We start from the raw sequence: 21,008 nt of genomic DNA, 5'->3' as shown, positions 1-21,008 counted from the left end.
ATGCAGCAGCTGCCAAAAAAGCCAACACAGTTCTAGGTTGCATAAAAAGAGGGATAGAATCAAGATCACGTGAAGTGTTAATACCACTTTATAATGCCTTGATAAGGCCACACTTGGAATACTTAATCCATTTTTGGTCACCACGATGTAAAAAAAATGTGAAGACTCTAGAAAGAGTGCAGAGAAGAGCAACAAAGATGATTAGGGGACTGGAGGCTAAAACATATAACGAACAGTTGCTAGGACCTGGTATGTCTAGTCTGATAAAAAGGACTAGGGTGACATTATAGCAGTGTTCTGAAATCTCAGGGGCTGCCACAAAAAAGAGGGAGCTAAGCTATTCTCCAAAGCACTTGAGGACAGGACAAGAATGTGGAAACTAATCAAGGAGAGAAGCAACTTAGAACTGAGGAGAAATTTCCTGACAGTTAGAACAAATAATGAGTGGAACAGAAGTTGCCTCCAGAAGTTGTGAAAGCCCCAACACTGGAAGTCTTTAAGAAGATGTTGCATAGCCATTTGTCTGAAACGGTATAGGGTTTCCTGCCTAGGCAGCGGGTTGGACTAGAAGACCTCCAAGGTCCCTTCCAGCTGTTTATTTTATTTATGGAGAATTCAAATAAAATGCCAACTTTGCTTAGAAAAGTCTCACTAAATTTATTATTCTTTATGCATTTAAAAGTGAAAGTTGTAAAACTAAATTCTTTTGTACTTTAAGGGGTTTGATTTGGTTACACAAGGACAGAATTTTTTTTAAGTACTGAAAATTGCTGGTGAGGTGATTGAGCTTCAGTTGTATATAGCAGTTGTAGGAGAAGCCAGCCATATAGGCGAAAGGAATGCAAATGAAAGGAAAGCAAAGGGGGCTTTTAATGAGGAAGAAAGCAGCCTAAGAAACGCCCGCAGCGATCTTAATTTTCCCTGATGAAAAGTAAAGTTCTAAAGCTCAACTTTAACCCAGTGGTCTCCAACCTTGGCAACTTTAAGACTTGGGGACTTCAACTCCCAGAGTTCCTCAGCCAGCAAAACTGCTTTAACGTACTCACGAAGACGCATGCGCGTAAGAAGTAGACAACTAGAGATAGGAAAAAAGTAGAACGATAATAAATGGCCTACGCTGAGTTCACGCTTGATTTGATACTGTGTTTATTCCATTATCCATTATCACTAATTGAAAACGATGGCTGTTATACATCCTTGAACTGCCGGTAACATTATAGATTAAGAAACAATTATAATTGTGATTCATGGGGAAACCGCCCAAATGAGATAGCCGAGTCGTCCTAATAAAGGCATCAGATTCTCTGCCTTGCAAAACCCGATGTTACTTTAAGTAACCTTGTCTGAACCTAGAGTTTCGTTGCCAACTTTTTGGTGGAGATGCTAGGTATTTCTTTTTTACAATGCAGCCCTATCCATGTTTCTCAGAAGTTATTAAATTATAACTGGTTTTGATTAAAAATATTCTCAGATATATTCTATATGTGATATATTCTATAAAAATATTCTCCCTCGCGTCCTCTGTTGCTGTGCTTTGCGTTTTGCATCAGCAGAGAGGAGGGCACGCTGCCGTCCAAAGAATTGACTTTGTTCCTCGTTACTCCCCGGAAGGACGAAACCGAAGCCGCTCAAGATGAATTCGGAAGAGTCAACCTTCGTACGAGTCTTCAGACTATGAATCTATGGCCTCGGGTTAGAGTTGCTTAGGGTTCGGCGCTGATGGGGCTCCCTTGCCGTCTTGCTGGTTCGATCCGCGGCTTGCTGGGAAGAGGATGGAAGAGTATTTGCTTCCCCAAGAAGGTCGGCTGAAGCCAGGCGAGGCCCCAGTAGCCCTGAGGTGTGTCAGGAAGCTGAGAGGCAAGGCTCTGTCTGCAGGCTCTCGGCGCCTTTTAGGCGAGCCGCTCATGCTTCCCCAGGACCGTCAGAGACGGCGTTGCCTTACTCGCAAGACCTCCGGCGCTTTACTGTGTACCGAGCATCTTGGATAGCGAGCCCAACAGAGGCTATGTAAATGATTGAAATTAAATAAGCAGCCAGAAGTGGAAGCGTATCTTTAAATACGCGCGCGTTGTATACGTAGAGCGAATTCATCGCAGTAATTTCACACCTCGCCCCTTCGCAGAATGCCGGGAAGAACGGCTTCCTCGTAGTTTGCATTGTTGGGGCTTTCCCTAGGCCAGTGTTTCTCAACCTTGGCAACTTGAAGATGTCCGGACTTCAATTCCCAGAATTCCCCAGCCAGCTGGCTGGGGTATTCTGGGAGTTGAAGTCCGGACATCTTCAAGTTGCCAAGGTTGAGAAACACTGCCCTAGGCTCTCTTGAGTTGTGTGCTGCCAAAGAGTGCTCCATGATCCTGTACTATACATATATGCCAGAGGTTTTTCCAAGGGATATGACATATGCATATTTCCAATATTAAAATGTATTGAAAGTAGCCAATGAATTTTATACATTCTAGATATCTATTTCGATTAGGATTATACTTTGAGTTTTGCATTGAATTGGTAGTGGATTATTTTTTAAATATATATTAAAACTTGTAAGTTAAAAGCAAAGAGTATAGTTGTATGGACGATGGTAACTTTTGACTAGTTTCTTGTTTGCACAAGTTCTTGGTTGGTTTTTTTTAAAAAACAATATAGTGACAACAGTTTATAGGCTGTTGCTCCAGATCTCATCTCCCAGGGTAGCTTTAGTAGTCTAGGATTATCATGTAGTTTGAATGGGCAAGTGGGGAAAAAGGAAGCGACAATGTTTACCTTTCTTGGCATCTGTGAAAATATTTACAGCAAAAAAATGTACTTAGGCCTTCATGTATACAAAATCATTTTTTCCAGCACCAAAAGACTTAAGTCCTTCAATTGTAATATTTCTTTCAACAAATCTTTATTTTCAGGAACATATGTAGCTATAATACCGAATTTGCAACAATGTGCTTTGTGAATATCACCATAGAAAGGTATGGCAGATCATGTGGTCTCATGGATTTCATGGGGCTGAATTGAAGCCAATTGCTGGAATCAGGAAATAAAGTACAGTAAGTCTAGGCTATTGATGAACAGAGAAAAGACAGAAGAGAATTTACAGGGCCATAGTATAGGAAAGTTTGACCACTGTTGTAAAAACAGTTTAAAATTTTAAAAAACCCAGATACTAAAAAAAAACCCCTCTGTGTTACACTTTAAGACTATGCCTGACATGTCCTCTTTTTGCTGAATGATAACTCTGTATTAGTTTGAGTCTGGCAAATATTTGCAGTAGTAGTAGTGCAAGGTGAGGAAGGATTCTATTTTACTCACCTATGCATCCTTTTTCTGCTATGCTGCATTCAAAATGTACTTCCTGAGATGAATTGCCAGCATTTATATTACAGGTAAGCACCCATGCCAAGTTACTTGTACAAACAATAACAAAAAGACAAAATCTGAATGGTTCCCCTATTAAAAACTTAAGGCATTGTATTATATTTTAACTGGGCAGATTTGCACACATATATTTTATTTTATCTCCACAAAGGTAACAAAATCCTCTCCCCCAATTGAAATGTGTTTCTCATCATGGAAATTTACTTCATTCTTTCTGACTTTCTATGATTTTTTAATATATTTTATTAACCTAAATATATATATTTTATTTATCTAAACAATCAACATTTTCTGCTTTCTTCTATACACAGGTGATCAATTCTGGATTTTCCATGCTGTTTTATTCCTGGAATGATTTCAATAAAGATTCCTTCAAAATGATAACAAACATCATCATTTTGAGTATACTTATATGTATTTCTTTATCTTTCTGGATTGTGTCCATGACCGCAAGCACATATTATGGTAAATTTTTAAAGTCGTTAGATATTTATGAAATGTTTGTTTATTGCTTTCACATTTCAATTAATAGCTAATGTTGTTATGTAAGCAAATTTTTGCCATATATTTCTATAACTGAAATATTTTAGGTGACTGCTGAAGTTTATCAATATATTCAACCACTCATAATATTATATATATACATATATATACATATACATATACATACATACATACATACATACATACATATAATGTCAATAATTTATTATAACTGATACTCCTTCCTTCTCCTATTTGCTTCACAATTAGGTACATATATTCAAAACCTTAAATTATTTATAAATAATAAAACCTCCCTCCCTCCCTCCCCCCCCCCTCTCTCTCTCTCCACAGCTGGTACTTTGAGAAAATAAAAAATGTCTGTTTTTTAATTAAAATATTGTCATCTGTATGTCGCAGTGATATCTATCAATTAAAATAACGTTTGCCAACAGATTTTGGCAATGTAATTTCAGATTGTATGAGACCTCAAAACCAGTGTTTCCATCTTTAGCAGCTTTAACGTGTTTGGACACCAACTCCCTAAATTCCCTAGCCAGCTTAAAGTTGCAAAAGTGAGAAACACTAATGTACAATGGTAACATATATTAGCCAATAGTCTAAACTGGTTTGTTGCATAAATAGAATGAAAACGATTAGACAGGATATGGTTTCCTAACCTTTTTCAAAGAAAATGGATAGTGTTACATCTGGTATGCTTGGAATCCAGGTTGCACATGTTTGTGGTCTAGTATGCATTACTTTCTGTTGTCTTTCCTAAGGCTTAAAAAGCATTCTGTAATTTCAAATTCATTTAGTATATTATAGCCTAAAATAGAGGGGAAAATATGTTAAGGAGGCTATGAAAAATAAAAAAGGAGTAAAACATGCTCCCAACAATCTGGGTCCTCATTTTTCCAACCATCGAAGGATGGAAGACTCAGTCTACCGTGAGCTGCTCAGGATCAACTCCTAGCAGTGGGCAGAGTCAGCCTACAATACTGCATTTTAACCATTGTGTCACATACCGTATTTTTCGGAGTATAAGACACACCTTTTTCCCTCAAAAAAGAGGCTGAAAAACTGGGTGCGTCTTATACACTGAATACAGCATTTTTTGCCTCCCGAAACCCCTGCCCCTTCACCAAAATGGCCCTGCAGGCTTGTAGAGTGCTCCTGGGAGCTGGGGAGGGCAGAAATGAGTGAAAAACAGGCCGTTTTTTGCTCATTTTGGGGGTGACCCACCCACCAGGAGCACTTTACAAGCTGCCTAAAGGCTATTCGTGTAGCTTGTTTTGAAAAAAAAATGGGCCTGTTTTTGCAAAAAATGGGCCTGTTTTTGCAAAAAATGGGCCTGTTTTTGCAAAAAACAGGCCGTTTTTGGGAGATCTGCAGAGTGCAAAAACTTTTTTTTTAATTTGCCTCTTCAAAATCTTGGTGCGTCTTATACTCTGAAAAATATAGTAGCTCACAATTCAAATTCTGCTTTTAACATGCAGTCTTTATGTCTCAGTCTTTAGCTACTGACAGGGACCAACTTGATCAGTTCATTTAGGTCCAGAAGGCCATCTTGAGAATTCAAATGAAATCAGCAAAGGGGCTAGAATATGGTGGGGTTTTTTTCATATGTTGCCCCTATGCTTAACATTCCAGAGTTCTGGATGGCGCTGTCCCTTCTAGTTTTCCACTTGCCATCATAACAGAGTTTTATCGTAGCACATTTGATTCCTGAAAATGAAAAGTTGCTTTTGTAGAGGGCTGTTATGATTTTATGTATTTTGCTTGATTATAAACTGCCAGGAACCTGTATGAAGTTGTTCATATAAATGTAATTCAAAGTGTTTCTAGATTCTACAAAAGGTAAAATTACTTCCAGTTTATGTCCAGAGCAGCAGCCTCCAACCTTTTGGGCACCAGGAAACTGTTCCTTGGAGAAAGAGTTTTTCCACGGACCAGAGGGGGCGTGGTTTTGTGTGCTGCCTGCATCCTATGGATGGGGCTTCACTTGTTTGCATGGCCCGGTTGCTGGCATGCTGCAGACCGGTGCCGGTCCACAGATCGGGGGTTGGATCCCCTGCCCTACAAGGTATTTCTTCAATTGGCCCATTGCCATTAGTTTTTTTCCCCGAATAACCTAACTGCTCCCCTATCCCAATAGAATATTTCACTGTATTTGTATATAAAATGATACAAGTATATGTTACTTAAAAAGGAATAAAAACTGCTTTTACTCTTCAACAGTTTTAAAAAACATTATGGTTTGTACAATAGAATATTGGTCTTGACATTGTGTACTGTTTTCAACATACTTTTTAGGTAGCTTGCGGCCAATTTCTCCATGGCGCTGGCTTTTTTCAATTTTGATCCCGCTAATAATTGCTTCACGAGGATTTAGGAAAAAGAGTCTTGATCATGGTGGAGCAATAGGAGGTATGGCACTTAATGGCACTTAACTTCATTAAGAATCTCTTAATGTTGGTTGTATAGATTTTTGAGATGTAAGTATTTTCCTTCACTTTTCAACTTAGCATTAAGATGTGTTTTTTTTTTAATTTATTGTCATTATGCTTTTTTTTAAGTTACCTGCATGTGCAAGCTTTCAGTTAAAATAATTTTCAATTGTTATTGTGGTCATAATCTGTTCCCATCATTTTGAAGGGATAAATATATGTCAATTATTTATTATTTGATGTATCATTTGGCAAATTCTCTTCTGCTTTCTGGATGGAAAATAAAGTAGAATTCAGGAGGTGGCTTGACTCTAAATCTATGCTATCTTTTAAACCTCATATGATGCTATCTAATCTAGTGTTATGCTGGGCTCCATAGACTTGGATTTGTTATGAGTTACTCATTACTTGAGTAGATATTTATGTTCAAATTATGTAATTATTGTAAACATAAATGTTACTCAAATGAGTAACTCATAACAAATATGTTATATTTATGTGTGTGTATATATCTAAAGCAATTGTAATAGCACTTAGACTTATATACCGCTTCACAGTGCTTTTTACAGCCCTCTCTAAGTGGTTTTACAGTCAACATATTGCCCCCAACATATACATACAGTACATATATACACAGATCAAATTTCATCTGATATCAGATGAAATTTGATCTGTGTATAAGTGGGTGTGTACTAATACATATTCAGTCAAGTTGTCCTCTACCCCTAAATATCGAAAATAGTGTGAGGAATCTTAGGATCCTATGTCTGATCAACCACAAATAAGACACTGGGGTGCTTTTAGAAGAAATTTCATATTTCTTCTGATATCTGATATCAGAACAGGCCAATAAAAGTTATTGGCAGTAGATTACTATAGAATGTAAGCATTTTTCTTTATATGTTTTAGCATATTCAAAATAGTTTATTAATATAGTCATACTAATTCTTTATTATTATGGTCGAGAAAATTGCCTATACTAGAAATACTGTGCTAAAAAGTTGGGACTTAAAGGAGGAAAGAAGTTTCAAAAATATCTGGAGCATCCAGCCTCACATAATTAGGGTGAGAAAGATGCTTGGTCTATATTGAATAGCAGAACATAATAATTTGATGGCTTTTTATCCCTGAAAAATTTACTATCTCTATGCCTGATCATTATTGTACAACCTTTTCTAATCTACTTATGATTCTTAGCAAGTTTAATCTAACTCGCTTAATAGAAACCAATATTAATTATTCCATGCTGCCTCTTCAAGATGGCCTACACAGTTTTAAGTTACATGGGAAGAGTGGGGAATATGAGTTATTTCATTTAGTTATGGTATTTATGACAGTTTATATGAATCTATATCTATAAACTGTTTATATAAATCTGTAATCTATAAACATAAGCATTTATAATAAAATTTGGAATACTGAGAAAAAAGGAATTTATGAGTCATACCAGATTCAGAAACTTTCAGATACCATATCAGAAACTTTCTGCAAGATTGCTTTAACTTGCACAGTCTGTACAAAACAATAAAATTGTTGGACTATTATTTCAATGTATTTGGCATCAATGGTTGATGCCAAATACAAAGTAAAATAATTAAATTTCTGGAAGAAAATGATTGCAAAATATAAATTGTAATTCTTTCTCCAACTGTCACTTTTCCTTCAGGTTTAATTGTTGGATTTATCCTCACTGTTGCAAATTACAGCTTTTTTACCTCCATGCTCATGTTTTTCGTTACTTCTTCCAAACTCACCAAGTGGAAAGGAGAAGTAAAAAAACAAATAGATTCAGAATACAAAGAAGGTAAGGTTTTAGCTTTAAGAATTTTAATAATGATGATTTCCCCTGCTTTTAAGGAAGGAATGGTGTAATGCTTAGATTGGATCCGGGTAGGAAGAAGCTGGCCTTCTCCACTTCACTTTTGCCCTTTCCTTAGCAGTCCAAAGATCCTGGAAATATTTCCTTGGGGAACAGGATTCTATTGAGAGAAAGGAATATGTTTGGAATAAGAAAGCATTTGTGAAAAATGATGGAGATTTTTTTGTAAGCCAGCACTTTTAGAGGCCATTTTTGGTGGTCTTTGGAAAGTTCCAAGTGCAATGGGTAGAAAAATATATTTAATTACCATCATCTACTGGATTGCATGTATAGGCTAAATCCCAAATAAATATTTCTTGACATCTTTCTAATGAATCACCTGAAATGCATGTAAACAACATAACTGTAATGTTTGCTTTGAGTTAAAATTGAAAACACTAGTGATTTGAAATAAGCATAGTATTATTCAATTTTTCTCTTAAGTGTGTACTCTTCAGGCTACTAAATGTTTGTTTCCTCTTAACAGCTTATAGCTTCTCTATTTGTATACAGGTGGACAAAGAAATTGGGTGCAAGTATTTTGCAATGGTGGTGTACCTGCAGAATTGGCTCTGCTATATATGATTGAAAATGGACCAGGTGAAATTCCAGTAGATTTCTCTAAACAATATACAGCATCTTGGATGTGTCTATCATTACTGGGTGCTTTGTCCTGCTGTGCTGGGGACACCTGGGCTTCAGAAATTGGCACTGTCATGGGTCATGAACCTCGGCTAATAACAACCTGGAAAAAAGTTCCTATAGGTGAGCTTGAATTTCAAAATTATCTCAGCTGAATGACATTTTTTCTGTGGTTTTGGTTTAATTAATGTTAAACATTGTTTTAGCAACCGTAGTTTATTATATAAACCATAATTGTCTAAATTCCTACATATTGAACTATAAACCATGATTTATAGATCATAGTGAGTAGAGTCTCATTGTGCAGAAAGCCAGAATCAAGTAAACCCTCATGATTTAGCATGATGTGTAAACTTAATCACTGGACACAGCCTTGAATCTGGCCTGAAAGATTTGGACCTTTGCCTTTTTTCCCCAGTTACCATATATTTGAATCCTTGATGCAATAATACAATTGTCCAAAATATCTCTGAAAATTACATGTTGTCAGTCCTTCCAGGTAAACCAGATAGGAAACAGAATTAGATGAGCTATTATAACTATTACAAGGTGAGAAAACAAATAGAAATAGATCTAGAAAGATGGAAAAACTTACAGTTATCATTGATGGGAAGAATAGCAGTAATAAAGATGAACATACTACCAAGACTGCTATACCTATTCCAAACAATAGCGATAAAATTAAAGAAAAAAGATTTTGAAAGTATCACTAAAATAGTGGGGAAATGTATATGACCGGGGGGGGGGAGCAAGAATTAATATAAAAATGTTGCAAGATCCAAGAGTTCGAGGTGGATTTGGATTACCAAACTGGGAACTATATTATCAAGCAGTGGGATTAGCATGGATGAAAGAATGGATCTTACTGAGTAATACAAGATTATTGACATTGGAAAGTCATGATTTGCCACTAGGTTGGTGTGCTTTTTTGTGGTATGGTAAAAGTAAGGCACATGGCTATTTTCAAAGACATTATGTAAGGAATGGATTGTTAACAATATGGAAAAGAGTGAAAGGAAAACACTATTTAAAAATACCAATGTGGCTTTCAACAATGGAAGCATCGACACATCCAAATATTAGTAGTATGAAAAATATCATTAGATACAAAGATATTTTAACAGAAAGGGGGTCAACTAAAACAAAAACAAGAATTAGAAAAACAAGTGATTGATATAGGATGTTTTTCACAATTGCAAATACAATCAAGATATGAAAAAGATAAAAGGGAATATAGTTTTAACTTAGGAAGTTTGGAGTTGGATAAAATACTTATGGCAACAGAATAAAAAATAATTAAGAAACTATATAGCTACCTACTAAGAACTAGGTTAGAAGAAGAAGAGATTAATGATACAATGATAACTTGGGCAAGGAATTTTGGTCACACAATTGAGTTAGAAAAGTGGCAACAACTATGAGAAAGGAACTATAAATTAACCATGTCAACAGCTTACAAAAAAAAAAACTTACACAAAATGTTTTATAGATGGCACATGTCACCGGAAAAATTAGCAAAGATGTTTAGAGATAAATCAGTGAAATGTTGGAAGCATCAACAAGCAATAGGTTCCTATATTGGACTAAGATAAAAGTATGGTTAAAGAAAATGTTACAACAAGAAATAGAACTTAGACCAGATATATTTTTATATTATCCCAGAGAAATTTAAGAAAGAGGATACCTATTTGATTATACATCAACTACAGCAGCAAGAATCGTATTTGCCCAAAATTGGAAACTAAATAAGCTACCAACAGATGAAGAGATAATAAAAAAGATATTAGATTGTGCAGAGATGAATAGGTTGACAATGAAAATAAAGGATAAAGAGGAATCAGTACTTCAAGACATGGGAAGATTTTATGATTGGCTAGAGTATATATTATTATGAATATAAGTATATATTCAATAGCAAGATATAAAAGGGGGGAAACATAGTTAGGATAGATTAGCGATGGTAAGGAAATAAGAAATGATACCAAATTATATTTGGGTCTGCGAAAATACTATCCCTAGGAAACATAAACTGAGATTTGAAAGAGACACCTACAACAGTGTTTCCCAAACTTTTGACATATGTGTACCCCTTCTATAATTTTCGTAATGCTGAGTACCCCTCATAAAAACATATGCTTTAATAAAAATCAAAATATATTTATTTTTTATTTTTTTGGTACATACGCAAAACCGTTAGATAACACTGCAATTCTCCGGCGTTTAAACAGCTCCACGGCTCAACGTAAACTGTTAATGTTCCCGCAGTTTAAAAATGGCCGAACCCGAGCTGCGTGAAGGATGCGCAGAAGTTCCTGCCATAATGAGTTGTGATACGATGTACGATGGCCCCAGTTCCCATGTAAAAACTGCGATACGCACCTATTTCTTTCCTTGTTCTGTGGGCGCAGCTAAGCACGGTGCAGTGGATATTCCCACGTGATCCCCACCAAACTCCGGTGCAACGCGTACCCCCACCAAACTCTTCCCGTACCCCTGGGGGTACGCGTACCACACTTTGGGAAACACTGACCTACAACAATAGCAAAAGCAAGGGAGAGAGGAGGAGAGAATGAGAGGAAGACAGGGGAAAGAAGAAAGAGGTAAGGAGAGGCAGATGGAAGGGAGAGGAAGAGAAGGAGAGAGGGTAGGAAGGGGAAGAGGAAGAGTAGGAGTAGGAGAAAGGTAAGGGAAGAAGTAAGGGGAAGGAGAGGAATAAGGAAGAAAGTAGAGAAGGGAGGGAGGGAGAAAAGAAAGGGAAAATAACAGTGTTACAACAGGCGGAAGGGATAGTAAATAAAGCAACCCAAACTATATATTATAACCTATTAAATGAAATAATAAATGTATAAGAATGATAAATGTAAAGAAGAATAACCATTATGTGAATGTATACTTAAAATGGTATGTAAGAGAATAATATATATATATATATATATATATATATATATATATATATATATATATATATATATATATATATATATATATATATATAGAATTATATAGAATTATATGAGCTACTTTATTGTAAGGCCACATTAACAGACTCTTGGAAGTCTAAAATTAAAAACTTCCCACCAACCTGATAGAGATAACCAAAGAGGAAATCTAATTCACACCAGAACTATTTCTGTTGGAAATCATAAACAATAAATATAACAAGGGGATAATTTACTTAACAATACATATTATTACGGCAGCAAGAATGGTCTTTACCCAAAACTGGAAAAACAGGAAAATAACATATTTTTATACTTGTAAATACTGAATAGACAAAATGTAAATAAGTATGGTGGTTATAATGTATAACTTTATATTTTAATATGTATGGCAAAGATTTTGCCAGGATGGTTACACTTTGTCCAATGTTTTAATTTGTGTTCAATTAAAAACTTTAAAAAAAAACCAGGCAGGCCCTTTCTCAGTTTCTTCTATGACACTTAAGTGATTGCCGGCTCCTGCCCGTCTTGTCTGATTTTTCCTAGGCAGCATCTCTCTTCTCCTTTCTTGAGACTAATGCATTCTATTACAGATGTTTGCAATTATAATAAATCTGTGATTAATATATTAATTTGGTGAGGGGGTGTAATAGCCAAGTAGCCCTTAAATAGAAAAAAATGTTTTTCTATGGCTGAAACCATTGGAGAACCTGGATTTGGACTCATGACCATGTGATTTGCTTAACAACTACAGTGACTTGCTTAACAACTGTAATAAAAAACTAGTAATAAAATCAAGTCTGTTCACATAGTGACTTAACTTACAATCACAACAACTTACAACTTACATTCTGGGTTCAATTTGGTCACAAGTCAAGGATTACCAGTGTCTTCCCATTGTGAACTTTCTCTCAGGGAAGGCATTTTTACACATAGCTTTCTCATGTGCTTTCTGATTGAAATATGCCAGGCATTAATTTTACTGTATTTACAATGCCAGACAAAGGCCTTTTTTTCTTGCAACTTGCTGCAAATAAATTTTCAGTACTCTGTTGCTTTTATGTTATTATGCACTGTGTATTAATCTGTTCTTGTGATATTGTAAATCACCTTGGAAAACATGGGTTTGAGCAAACACATACACACAACACACATAGACGTGTGTGTGTGTTGCATTTGTGCTGATAAATAAATAAATAAAGGGAGACTAGTATAGATCTATTTCAAGCTATTTAGCTCTCATCAGCTAGCCATACCCTTACTGGGATTCGAACCTGGGCTGTTTTTCATACACATATATATGTGTTATATCAATATAAAATATTGATATAACACAATTTTTGTCAGTTCAACTATAACAATATTATCACTTGCTACAAGTATAATGCAGTTGTTTGGGTCCTGAATTTGTATCATGTATTAAGCAGGACATTATTATTTAAAACAAGTCTCAGTTTAATACAATGTGATAATCTGGTCACTGAAATGAACGCTGATTGGAATGTTGTTTGAAGTCGACTTATGGGTATAGTTGGTATCAGTATTAATAGTGCATTTCTGGGAAGAGAAAAGTTGAGGTTTGTTCAGAGTTTTTTTTTAATTAAGTGGATTCAGCTAAAATGCTGCATTAGTGGTAGCACCTGGTATTGCTGAGGTTAGTTTAAAATGGATTAAGGGTTCCTGGGATTCTCCTTTTTGTCTTAGTAGTTTTGTGTGCTGCAAAAAGAACAAAGATGGATATTGTCAATGTTATTTCATTTAAAATAAGATGATATTGTCCAAATATGTGCAATATGTCAGGTGCAAAATTATATTATGGTGTATGTAATGCAAATTTTAAACATTTAGAATGCTAATTTTGGAACATTTTATTTTAGGTACTAATGGAGGTATTACTTTAGTGGGTTTAATTTCAAGTGTGCTTGGAGGCACATTCGTTGGCATGGCTTACTTCATTTCCCAGTTGATTTTTGTGAATGATTTGGATATATCTGCTCCACAATGGCCAATTATTGTGTTTGGTGGTTCTGCTGGTTTACTGGGCTCTATCATTGATTCCTACTTAGGAGCAACAATGCAGTACAGTGGTAAGTTTCTAAATAAATTTTTAGATTGGTAGAAAAGTAATGTAATCTTACCATTTAGAACATGTAGAATTGATAATCATATCTTAAAATGTTATCTTAAATATTTTTGTTTTACATTAAATAAATTAGAAATACTAGTTGATATTGCTATTTCATCATACACAGTATATTCCATTTAGCATCAAATAATAAAGACTAATGCTGAAAAATTCTTAAGACACAACAAGCGTTATACTGAAGGTAAACAACTTAGCTGGAAGTTATTAGAGTTAGATTCTATCAGCATTTGGGGGAGTGGAAGTTGATATTCTACCTAAATCTAAATTATTAAAAAATATTCTAGTGAGAATGGAAACAAAGCATTTGTCTGCAACTCTTTCATGAATCAATGGCTTTTCTTGGATTTGCATAGATGTTGCCTTAAGACTTGCACTGTCCATGAGCACTTTCATGCACTTCAAAGTTTCTAATTGCAGTCAGATCCAAAGCTCTGTGCAGCCCTGCTACCTGCAACATTCAGATAACAGGAAATTGAGGTTTATAAATCCCTTGGCTAACCAACAGAAATTTAACAATTACACAAGAACATATTTATTCCCTTCATGTTTAGATATTGTTTAATCTAAAAAAGAACATTTTCCCTGTCTGAAGTGGAATAGATTGAGATCAAAAGTTGATGGAACATTACAAGCTGCTTTTGAAAAAAGTATATATAGGATTACAGCGTACACTTGACTTTTTTATGGTGTCTGCAACCTCATCCTCAGATACATTTTTTTCAATCATTTGTTGCTCTGATGGTTAATGTTCCATCTTCCACTAGCAATAAATCTCACAATTTGTCAATAGCAATCTCAAAATGAAATAAACTCTTACCTGGGAAACTCTTCAAAATTCACAATTAATAGAAGAGTGATTTAATGGCATGTTTCTTCAATAACGTATGTGTCTCTTAGGAAAGTTAAATTAGTTGCCCTCTCAATTCCTGGCAAATAGGTGGGGAAGAAATGGAGGTAGTGACAGATTTTATTTTTCTGGGCTCCAAGACCACTGCAGATGGGGACTGCAGCCAAGAAATTAAAAACCGCTTGCTCTTGGGGACGAAAGCTATGGCAAATCTAGACAGCATACTAAAAAGCAGAGACATTACCTTGCCAACAAAAGTGCATATAGTCAAGGCTATGGTTTCCCCAGTTGCAATGTATGACTGTGAAAGTTGGACCATAAGAAAGGCTGAGCACCAATGCAAGATGATCAAACTGGTCAGTCCTAAAGTAGATCAATCCTGACTGCTCTTTAGAAGGCCAGATCCTGAAGATGAAACTCAAATACTTTGGCCACCTAATGAGAAGGAAGAAGGACTCACTGGAGAAGAGCCTAATGCTGGTAACGATTGAGGGCAGAAGAAGAATGGGATGACAGAGAATGAGGTGGCTGGATGAAGTCACTGAAGCAGTAGGCGTGAGCTTAAATGGACTCCAGAGGATGGTAGAGGACTGGAAGGCCAGGAGGAACGTTGTCCGTGGGATCGCAATGGGTCGGATATGACTTCGCAACTAATAACAACAAATCTTCCACTATTGTCCTTTCTACTCAGTCAGGCACAGGTCTTAGTTTTGATCTTAATAATTGGTGTATTTAGAAGACCTTATTCTTTTACCAGGCAAGTCACATATGAACGCTAGAAAAGTGGCTGAATTTTGTTCACTTGCTATTGTGGGTTATAGTGCTACTGTAGAATATTAATCTCACGGCTGGTTTTAGGATATTGGGGTTGATGACCAATAAATATTCTAGCCTTAAATTCTTCGTAATGATTGATTCCTGATGAAAAATAAGAAATACCATTTTATGTAAGAGCTTTTTAAACAAGCATTTTGAGTGTTGAAATATTGTTTTCAATAAAAGTAAAATTAAGACCTTTACAATGTTTTTAATTTGTGGTCATTGGAACATATAGTTGATGCCATATTATATTGTTGAAGACTGTTTTCTCCATTTGGTTAACATGCTGGTCTTACTGCTTCTTCAGGTTTTGATAAACGAACTGGAATGGTTGTCAACCATCAGACAGAAAATGCAACACACATTTCTGGTAAACCAATCCTGGATAACAATGCAGTGAATCTCTTCTCCTCTGTAGTAATTGCTTTGTTATTGCCAGGAATAGCATGGGGATTTTGGCCAAGAGGATGAAGACATGTCTCCATTTGCATTTTTTTTTCTTCAAACAAGCTGTGACCTAAAGGATTCTCTGCCAAAAGTCTTTATAATTCTGGACTGGAATACATTCCTGCAACTGTTCTGAAAGCATGAGGAATCACTAGGTTATTAAAGTGATACTTCCTGCAGCAGTTTTAGGTAGCTAAGACAGACAGGAAGAGGAGGAGTCCTGATTTAATATTGCTTCTTATGTAATAGACTATAGTTATCACTTGAGTTATTTACTTGATAGAATATTTGATTGCACTTCATTCTCCATAATCTATTAGGCAAATGGGAACTGGGAAGACTAAAATAACAAGTGGATAGAATGCCACTACAGCACCTGAACAAGTAAAGGATCTTGGTCTAGTGACTAAACTAAATGCTAAACTTTCTATATTATTTTGAAATCTATTTTTTGTGGGGACCTATTGTACTATAGCTAGTGAATTGACCAGTCTAGGTACAACATTCAATACAATCACAACTTTGCTTTTTGCTGTTCAAATATTTTTTTTAAATTTATATGGTATGAAAGCTAATACTAACCTATTGGTGCTTAAAGTTTAAAATTTAATTTATTGGGTTTAAAATATTATGTTTAAAAAACAAGAATGTACGTTTTGGGCACTGTCTGTAATTACTAGCTATAGTTTTATCCTGGCATATGGAACAAATACTTATATTTGTTCAAAATTTGTTTGATCTTTGAAATGGATCTTGCATTTTAAATTGTAATATCTTACCACTGATATCTGTATAAATAGGTTTATTTCTTCATAAAGATTGGGCCAAAAGTGAAATTCAATTAAACTGAAAGCAACTCTTACTGATAAATTACTTTTTATTTTTTTTGTATAATTTTAAAAAAATCTATTGGCAAATTATATTAGAAATGCAATGAAAAATTTGTCAGGTTTGTTTGCAAGTAGATTCATTTTCCATAGACTTATATTTGTCATTTTATATAAATCAGATACTAGAATGTTTAATTTTACACTAATCTTAAAGGAAAAAAGGTAAGAAGTTGGTGGATGCTTCAAAGAGGCTATACCTACAGTTTTTAATATTGTTTGTAGAAATTGACTGTTTTCAGTTGTTTATCTTATCAGTTACAACTGTAGATAAGAATTCATATTAATAAGGAATGTGCATAAAGCAAATTTGAAGAACCATTTGTAGAAATTGATTAAAACAACACAATATGCACATGTAATAAAGGACACTGGGAATTTCTGCAAAAATTGACATACAGATTTCTGTAATATAGACATGGCATAATAAAGTCAATACAGCACTAACTAGTGTTGATACTAATGTTGTTTTCTTAAGCATCTGAAAATTTGGGTATTTGTTGATAGTGGCAAAATAAATAATAAAATCTTAATGCAACCCAATAAATTGATTGGATTGGATGAAGATCTGGTTAAAATGTTATAGATATCAGTGAAGCATTGTGAACAAATTATAAATAAGAAAAATGGAAAATATAATATTTAATAGGATTGTATGAGTTGAGGAGAAGAATGTAAATTGAAATATTTTCTGAGCCTCGATGTATTTATACACCATGATAAATAGAGCAGTAGACAACTTTTTTGAAAATACATGTAGAAAATGTGTCCCAAATGAGGCTCTTATAAATATGTTCAAATAAAAATGACTTTAAAGTGGCATTCAGTCTGTTTTGTTTAATCATTACAGAAACAACACTGATATGTTACATTGAGAAAAATCATACAACTTTGATATAATTTTGTTTTATAAAATTAACACCTTAGCTAGGATCAATTCTAAAAAGTAGCAACTCTTTTTGCTATCAAGAATCATTACAACTTATCAACAAGTTCAACATTTCCTTTAGGATTAGGATTGATTTGATGTCCTTGCAGTCCAGGGGACTCTTGTAAGTCTTCTCCAATATCATAATTTGAAAATATCAGTTCTTTGGCGCTCAGACTTCTTTATGGTCCACCTTTTACAACCATACATTGCAACTGGGAAACACAATGGCTGGTTTATGTAACAAGTTGAACCCCAAAAGAAGTGCTTTTGGAACAGTGCATTTGTATAATTATCTTCACTTGGATTCCTGTTAACTAATATACTGTCAATGACTTTTACATCCTTTTCTAGTTAAATTGATAGAAATAGCATTTGGCAATAGCGCTTATACTGCCTCATAATGCTTTACAGTACTCTGGGCAGTTTATAGAGCCAGTGTATTGCCTGCAACAGTCTGGATTTACATTTTACCAATCTCGGAAGGATGGAAGTCATTGAGCCCTTTCAGTATCAAACTCCAGGCCGTGGGCAGAGTTTGCCTGCAATATTGTATTCTAACTACTGCGACAATAAATAATTTTGCTTAAGATTTCACTTGACTTGACTAGCAGAAACAGATTTTGTCTTTCCATTTGCAAAGATACCCACTTCCCTCATTTTTTAATATGGACATTTGTTCTGACCCACCCCCCCTGGCCTGTGAATAAACCAGAACACAGGCTTGGCTGTTTGCTACTATTTAATTAACGTGATAACAAATCCTTTGGCTGAAGGCCCAGGCAACTTACGTTCAAGATAATAGCTTGGCAGCAACCCAGAAAGTTCAAATGAAGCAACGCAGATAATCCACATGACACGGCTAGAATACAGACAGATTTCTTCAATACTAGTTTGAACGGTTGTTTCCTGCAAATGTCCCCTCCCAACGCCTCACTTATAAACCTCTTGGGAGGGGCCAATCCACAACCATCTGTGCTTTATTATCTGGCACAATGGTTAGAGTGCAGTACTGCAGGCTACTTCTGCTGATTGCTGGCTGTCTGCAATTTGGCAGTTCGAATGTCACCAGACTCAAGGTTGATTCAACCTTCCATCCTTCTGAGGTCGGTAAAATGAGGCCAGATTATTAGGGGCAGTAAGATGACTCTAAACTGCTTAGAGTGGACTGTAAAAGCACGGTGAAGTGGTGTATAAGTCTAAGTGCTATTGCTATTATCAAGCTACATTTGCAGAATAGCTGTAGTAGCATTAAGGAAGGGGGAAAGAAATCTGTTCCATGTACATATAGTCCTGGAAATAAGGATCCTAGCTTAGTATCTCTGATATTCTAATGAGTAGCGGTACTACTTTAATGTAGCTTCTATTCAAACATGCAATCTATTTTGTCTTTAGCCACTCTTAGAAATGAATTCTGAAAATATAGGTATTTTAGGCTGATCCAGATCTTATGTTTTTAACCTTAAAAAAAATACTATTCATGATTATTGATTCTTCCCTTTTCCTAAAGCATTTATGAATGCATTGTCCTGTTAAATCTAACAAATACATTTCAACGTTAGTGAAATAGAGTTGTGTGTTAAACTCATTCTGTTAGATCCATTGATGTAACGTCAGTATTAATTTCCTCTGGTCCAGGAGTAAGCATACTATGTCTTATAAAGGAAGCCACTACTACTGTTTCTATATATCAAAATTGAGATCTTTCACCAAGCAAATGTAGCTGATATTCCTTCATATGTATCATCATTGAATAAACAAATTAATCGTATATGAATATGGAGGAGTGGAAATGCTAATATACACCTAGTATAAACATAGTTACGGAGCCTTTAATTCTGCCTCAAAATTTAAAAAGTTAATGATTTTCATAGAGATGTTATCATTGAATAACAAATCACGTTTTAAGTTAATGAAAATATTTTAGTATTTCCAAGTGAAAGAGACTAAATCCAAAACACTGTGAAGCCCTATTTCTCATAAAAAGAGCAAACAAAAAAAAATAAGCTGTTACCCTAAGACTTTTTTTTAACACTGATGAAATATGCCATAATAGGCAAACTTATACATCCCAGTTCTCCATGGTATCGACGGGAGAATCCAGGATGGGGTTATTCTAGGCTGCTAGCTCGTTGACTGAATTGAAATTCTGAAGACACGCCTCCTTGCCAACGGTCCCCAGTCTTTCAATTCAGTCTCAGCTCGCAGGACTGGTTTCCTTGAGCTCTCAGCTCAGGTTGGAAGATTGTTGGATTACTATTTTAAAAAACTTTGAATATCAATTTAATTGGAAGGAGGATTGGTTCGCTGCTGTGAGGAACAATGTAGGCACGGTTTGAAGGCTTACTTAGCCCAATTTAGAGCGATTGCGATTGTATGCGTTGAACGGCAATATTTACCTCACAAGACTTTTAGTAGCTGGACAGAAATCGCACTACTCAATTTTGCAAGTCGATTGCAAGGCAGCTTTAAGGTTGTAAGGAAACAAAAGTGACAGCTGCCCTGTGCACTTGTATCATTGCCAAATTTTAAAGTGAAAATATCGGCTGAGGTGTTGGGATCGGCTAACCAATTCATCTGTTAGCTGAGCCTTTTTACTGTAGCAGCAGGGGATGGAAAACTGAGGCTTCAATATTATACAAGGCAAGAAGACCTGTCTGACTTCGCCACTAGATTTTCCCGTGAGCTGCTGCAGCAGCCGTTAACGGTCAATTCGAGCCTCAGCTGCAGCGGTGGCCATTTTCTGTGCTATGCTTCATTAGATCTTTCTCAGAGGCTCAATTAAGGCAGTGGCCACTTTTAATTTCCTATAACGGCTATTCCAATGCTCTGTTGGCCATCTAATTGCCTCCAGCTGCTATTACATTGTATTGAAGAAACATCAGTTTAGCTGTGAAATAAAATATGGGGATTTGGCCATTTTACCTACCCTGTTGAATGACTATTGTATTACAGGGATTCAGGCCACTTCAGTCTACCCTGTGTGATATTTACCATTCTGCTGGCAGCGGCTATTTAGACAGTCTGATCCAGTCAGACACAACTATTGACTAACTTAATTACTGTCATTAGAGTGATGTGCAAGTACTGTCATGGCAGAAAGCAATAATAATTCCACGTCTGGCCAAATTGATTCTTCTCCAGTGCCATCAGAAGGACATTCGTCAAAGGACTTACCAAGCCTCACTCAGCCAGT

The 21,008-nt window shown here is 35.6% G+C and overlaps 1 protein-coding gene across 7 annotated transcripts in view; it reads left to right on the top strand.

Annotated features, from left to right (window-relative positions):
* Nucleotides 1–17,704, top strand: part of TMEM19 (transmembrane protein 19) — a 39,440-nt gene extending 21,736 nt beyond the window's left edge. For 2 of the 7 annotated variants that reach the window (XM_032221349.1, XM_032221351.1), the window contains exons 3-8: nt 3,678–3,831; nt 6,166–6,279; nt 7,966–8,103; nt 8,671–8,922; nt 13,616–13,825; nt 15,858–17,704. In XM_032221349.1, coding sequence (XP_032077240.1) covers nt 3,699–3,831; nt 6,166–6,279; nt 7,966–8,103; nt 8,671–8,922; nt 13,616–13,825; nt 15,858–16,021 — 1,011 coding nt within the window. In that variant the 5' untranslated portion in view covers nt 3,678–3,698 and the 3' untranslated portion in view covers nt 16,022–17,704. The other 5 variants (XM_032221347.1, XM_032221348.1, XM_032221350.1 and 2 more) reach the window with 5 other exon arrangements.
* Nucleotides 17,705–21,008: the final 3,304 nt, after the last annotated feature.

Source organism: Thamnophis elegans, chromosome 7 (genome assembly GCF_009769535.1).
Source record: "Thamnophis elegans isolate rThaEle1 chromosome 7, rThaEle1.pri, whole genome shotgun sequence".
NCBI classification, from domain to species: Eukaryota; Metazoa; Chordata; class Lepidosauria; order Squamata; family Colubridae; genus Thamnophis; species Thamnophis elegans.
This window is presented reverse-complemented; position numbering and strand designations above follow the sequence as displayed.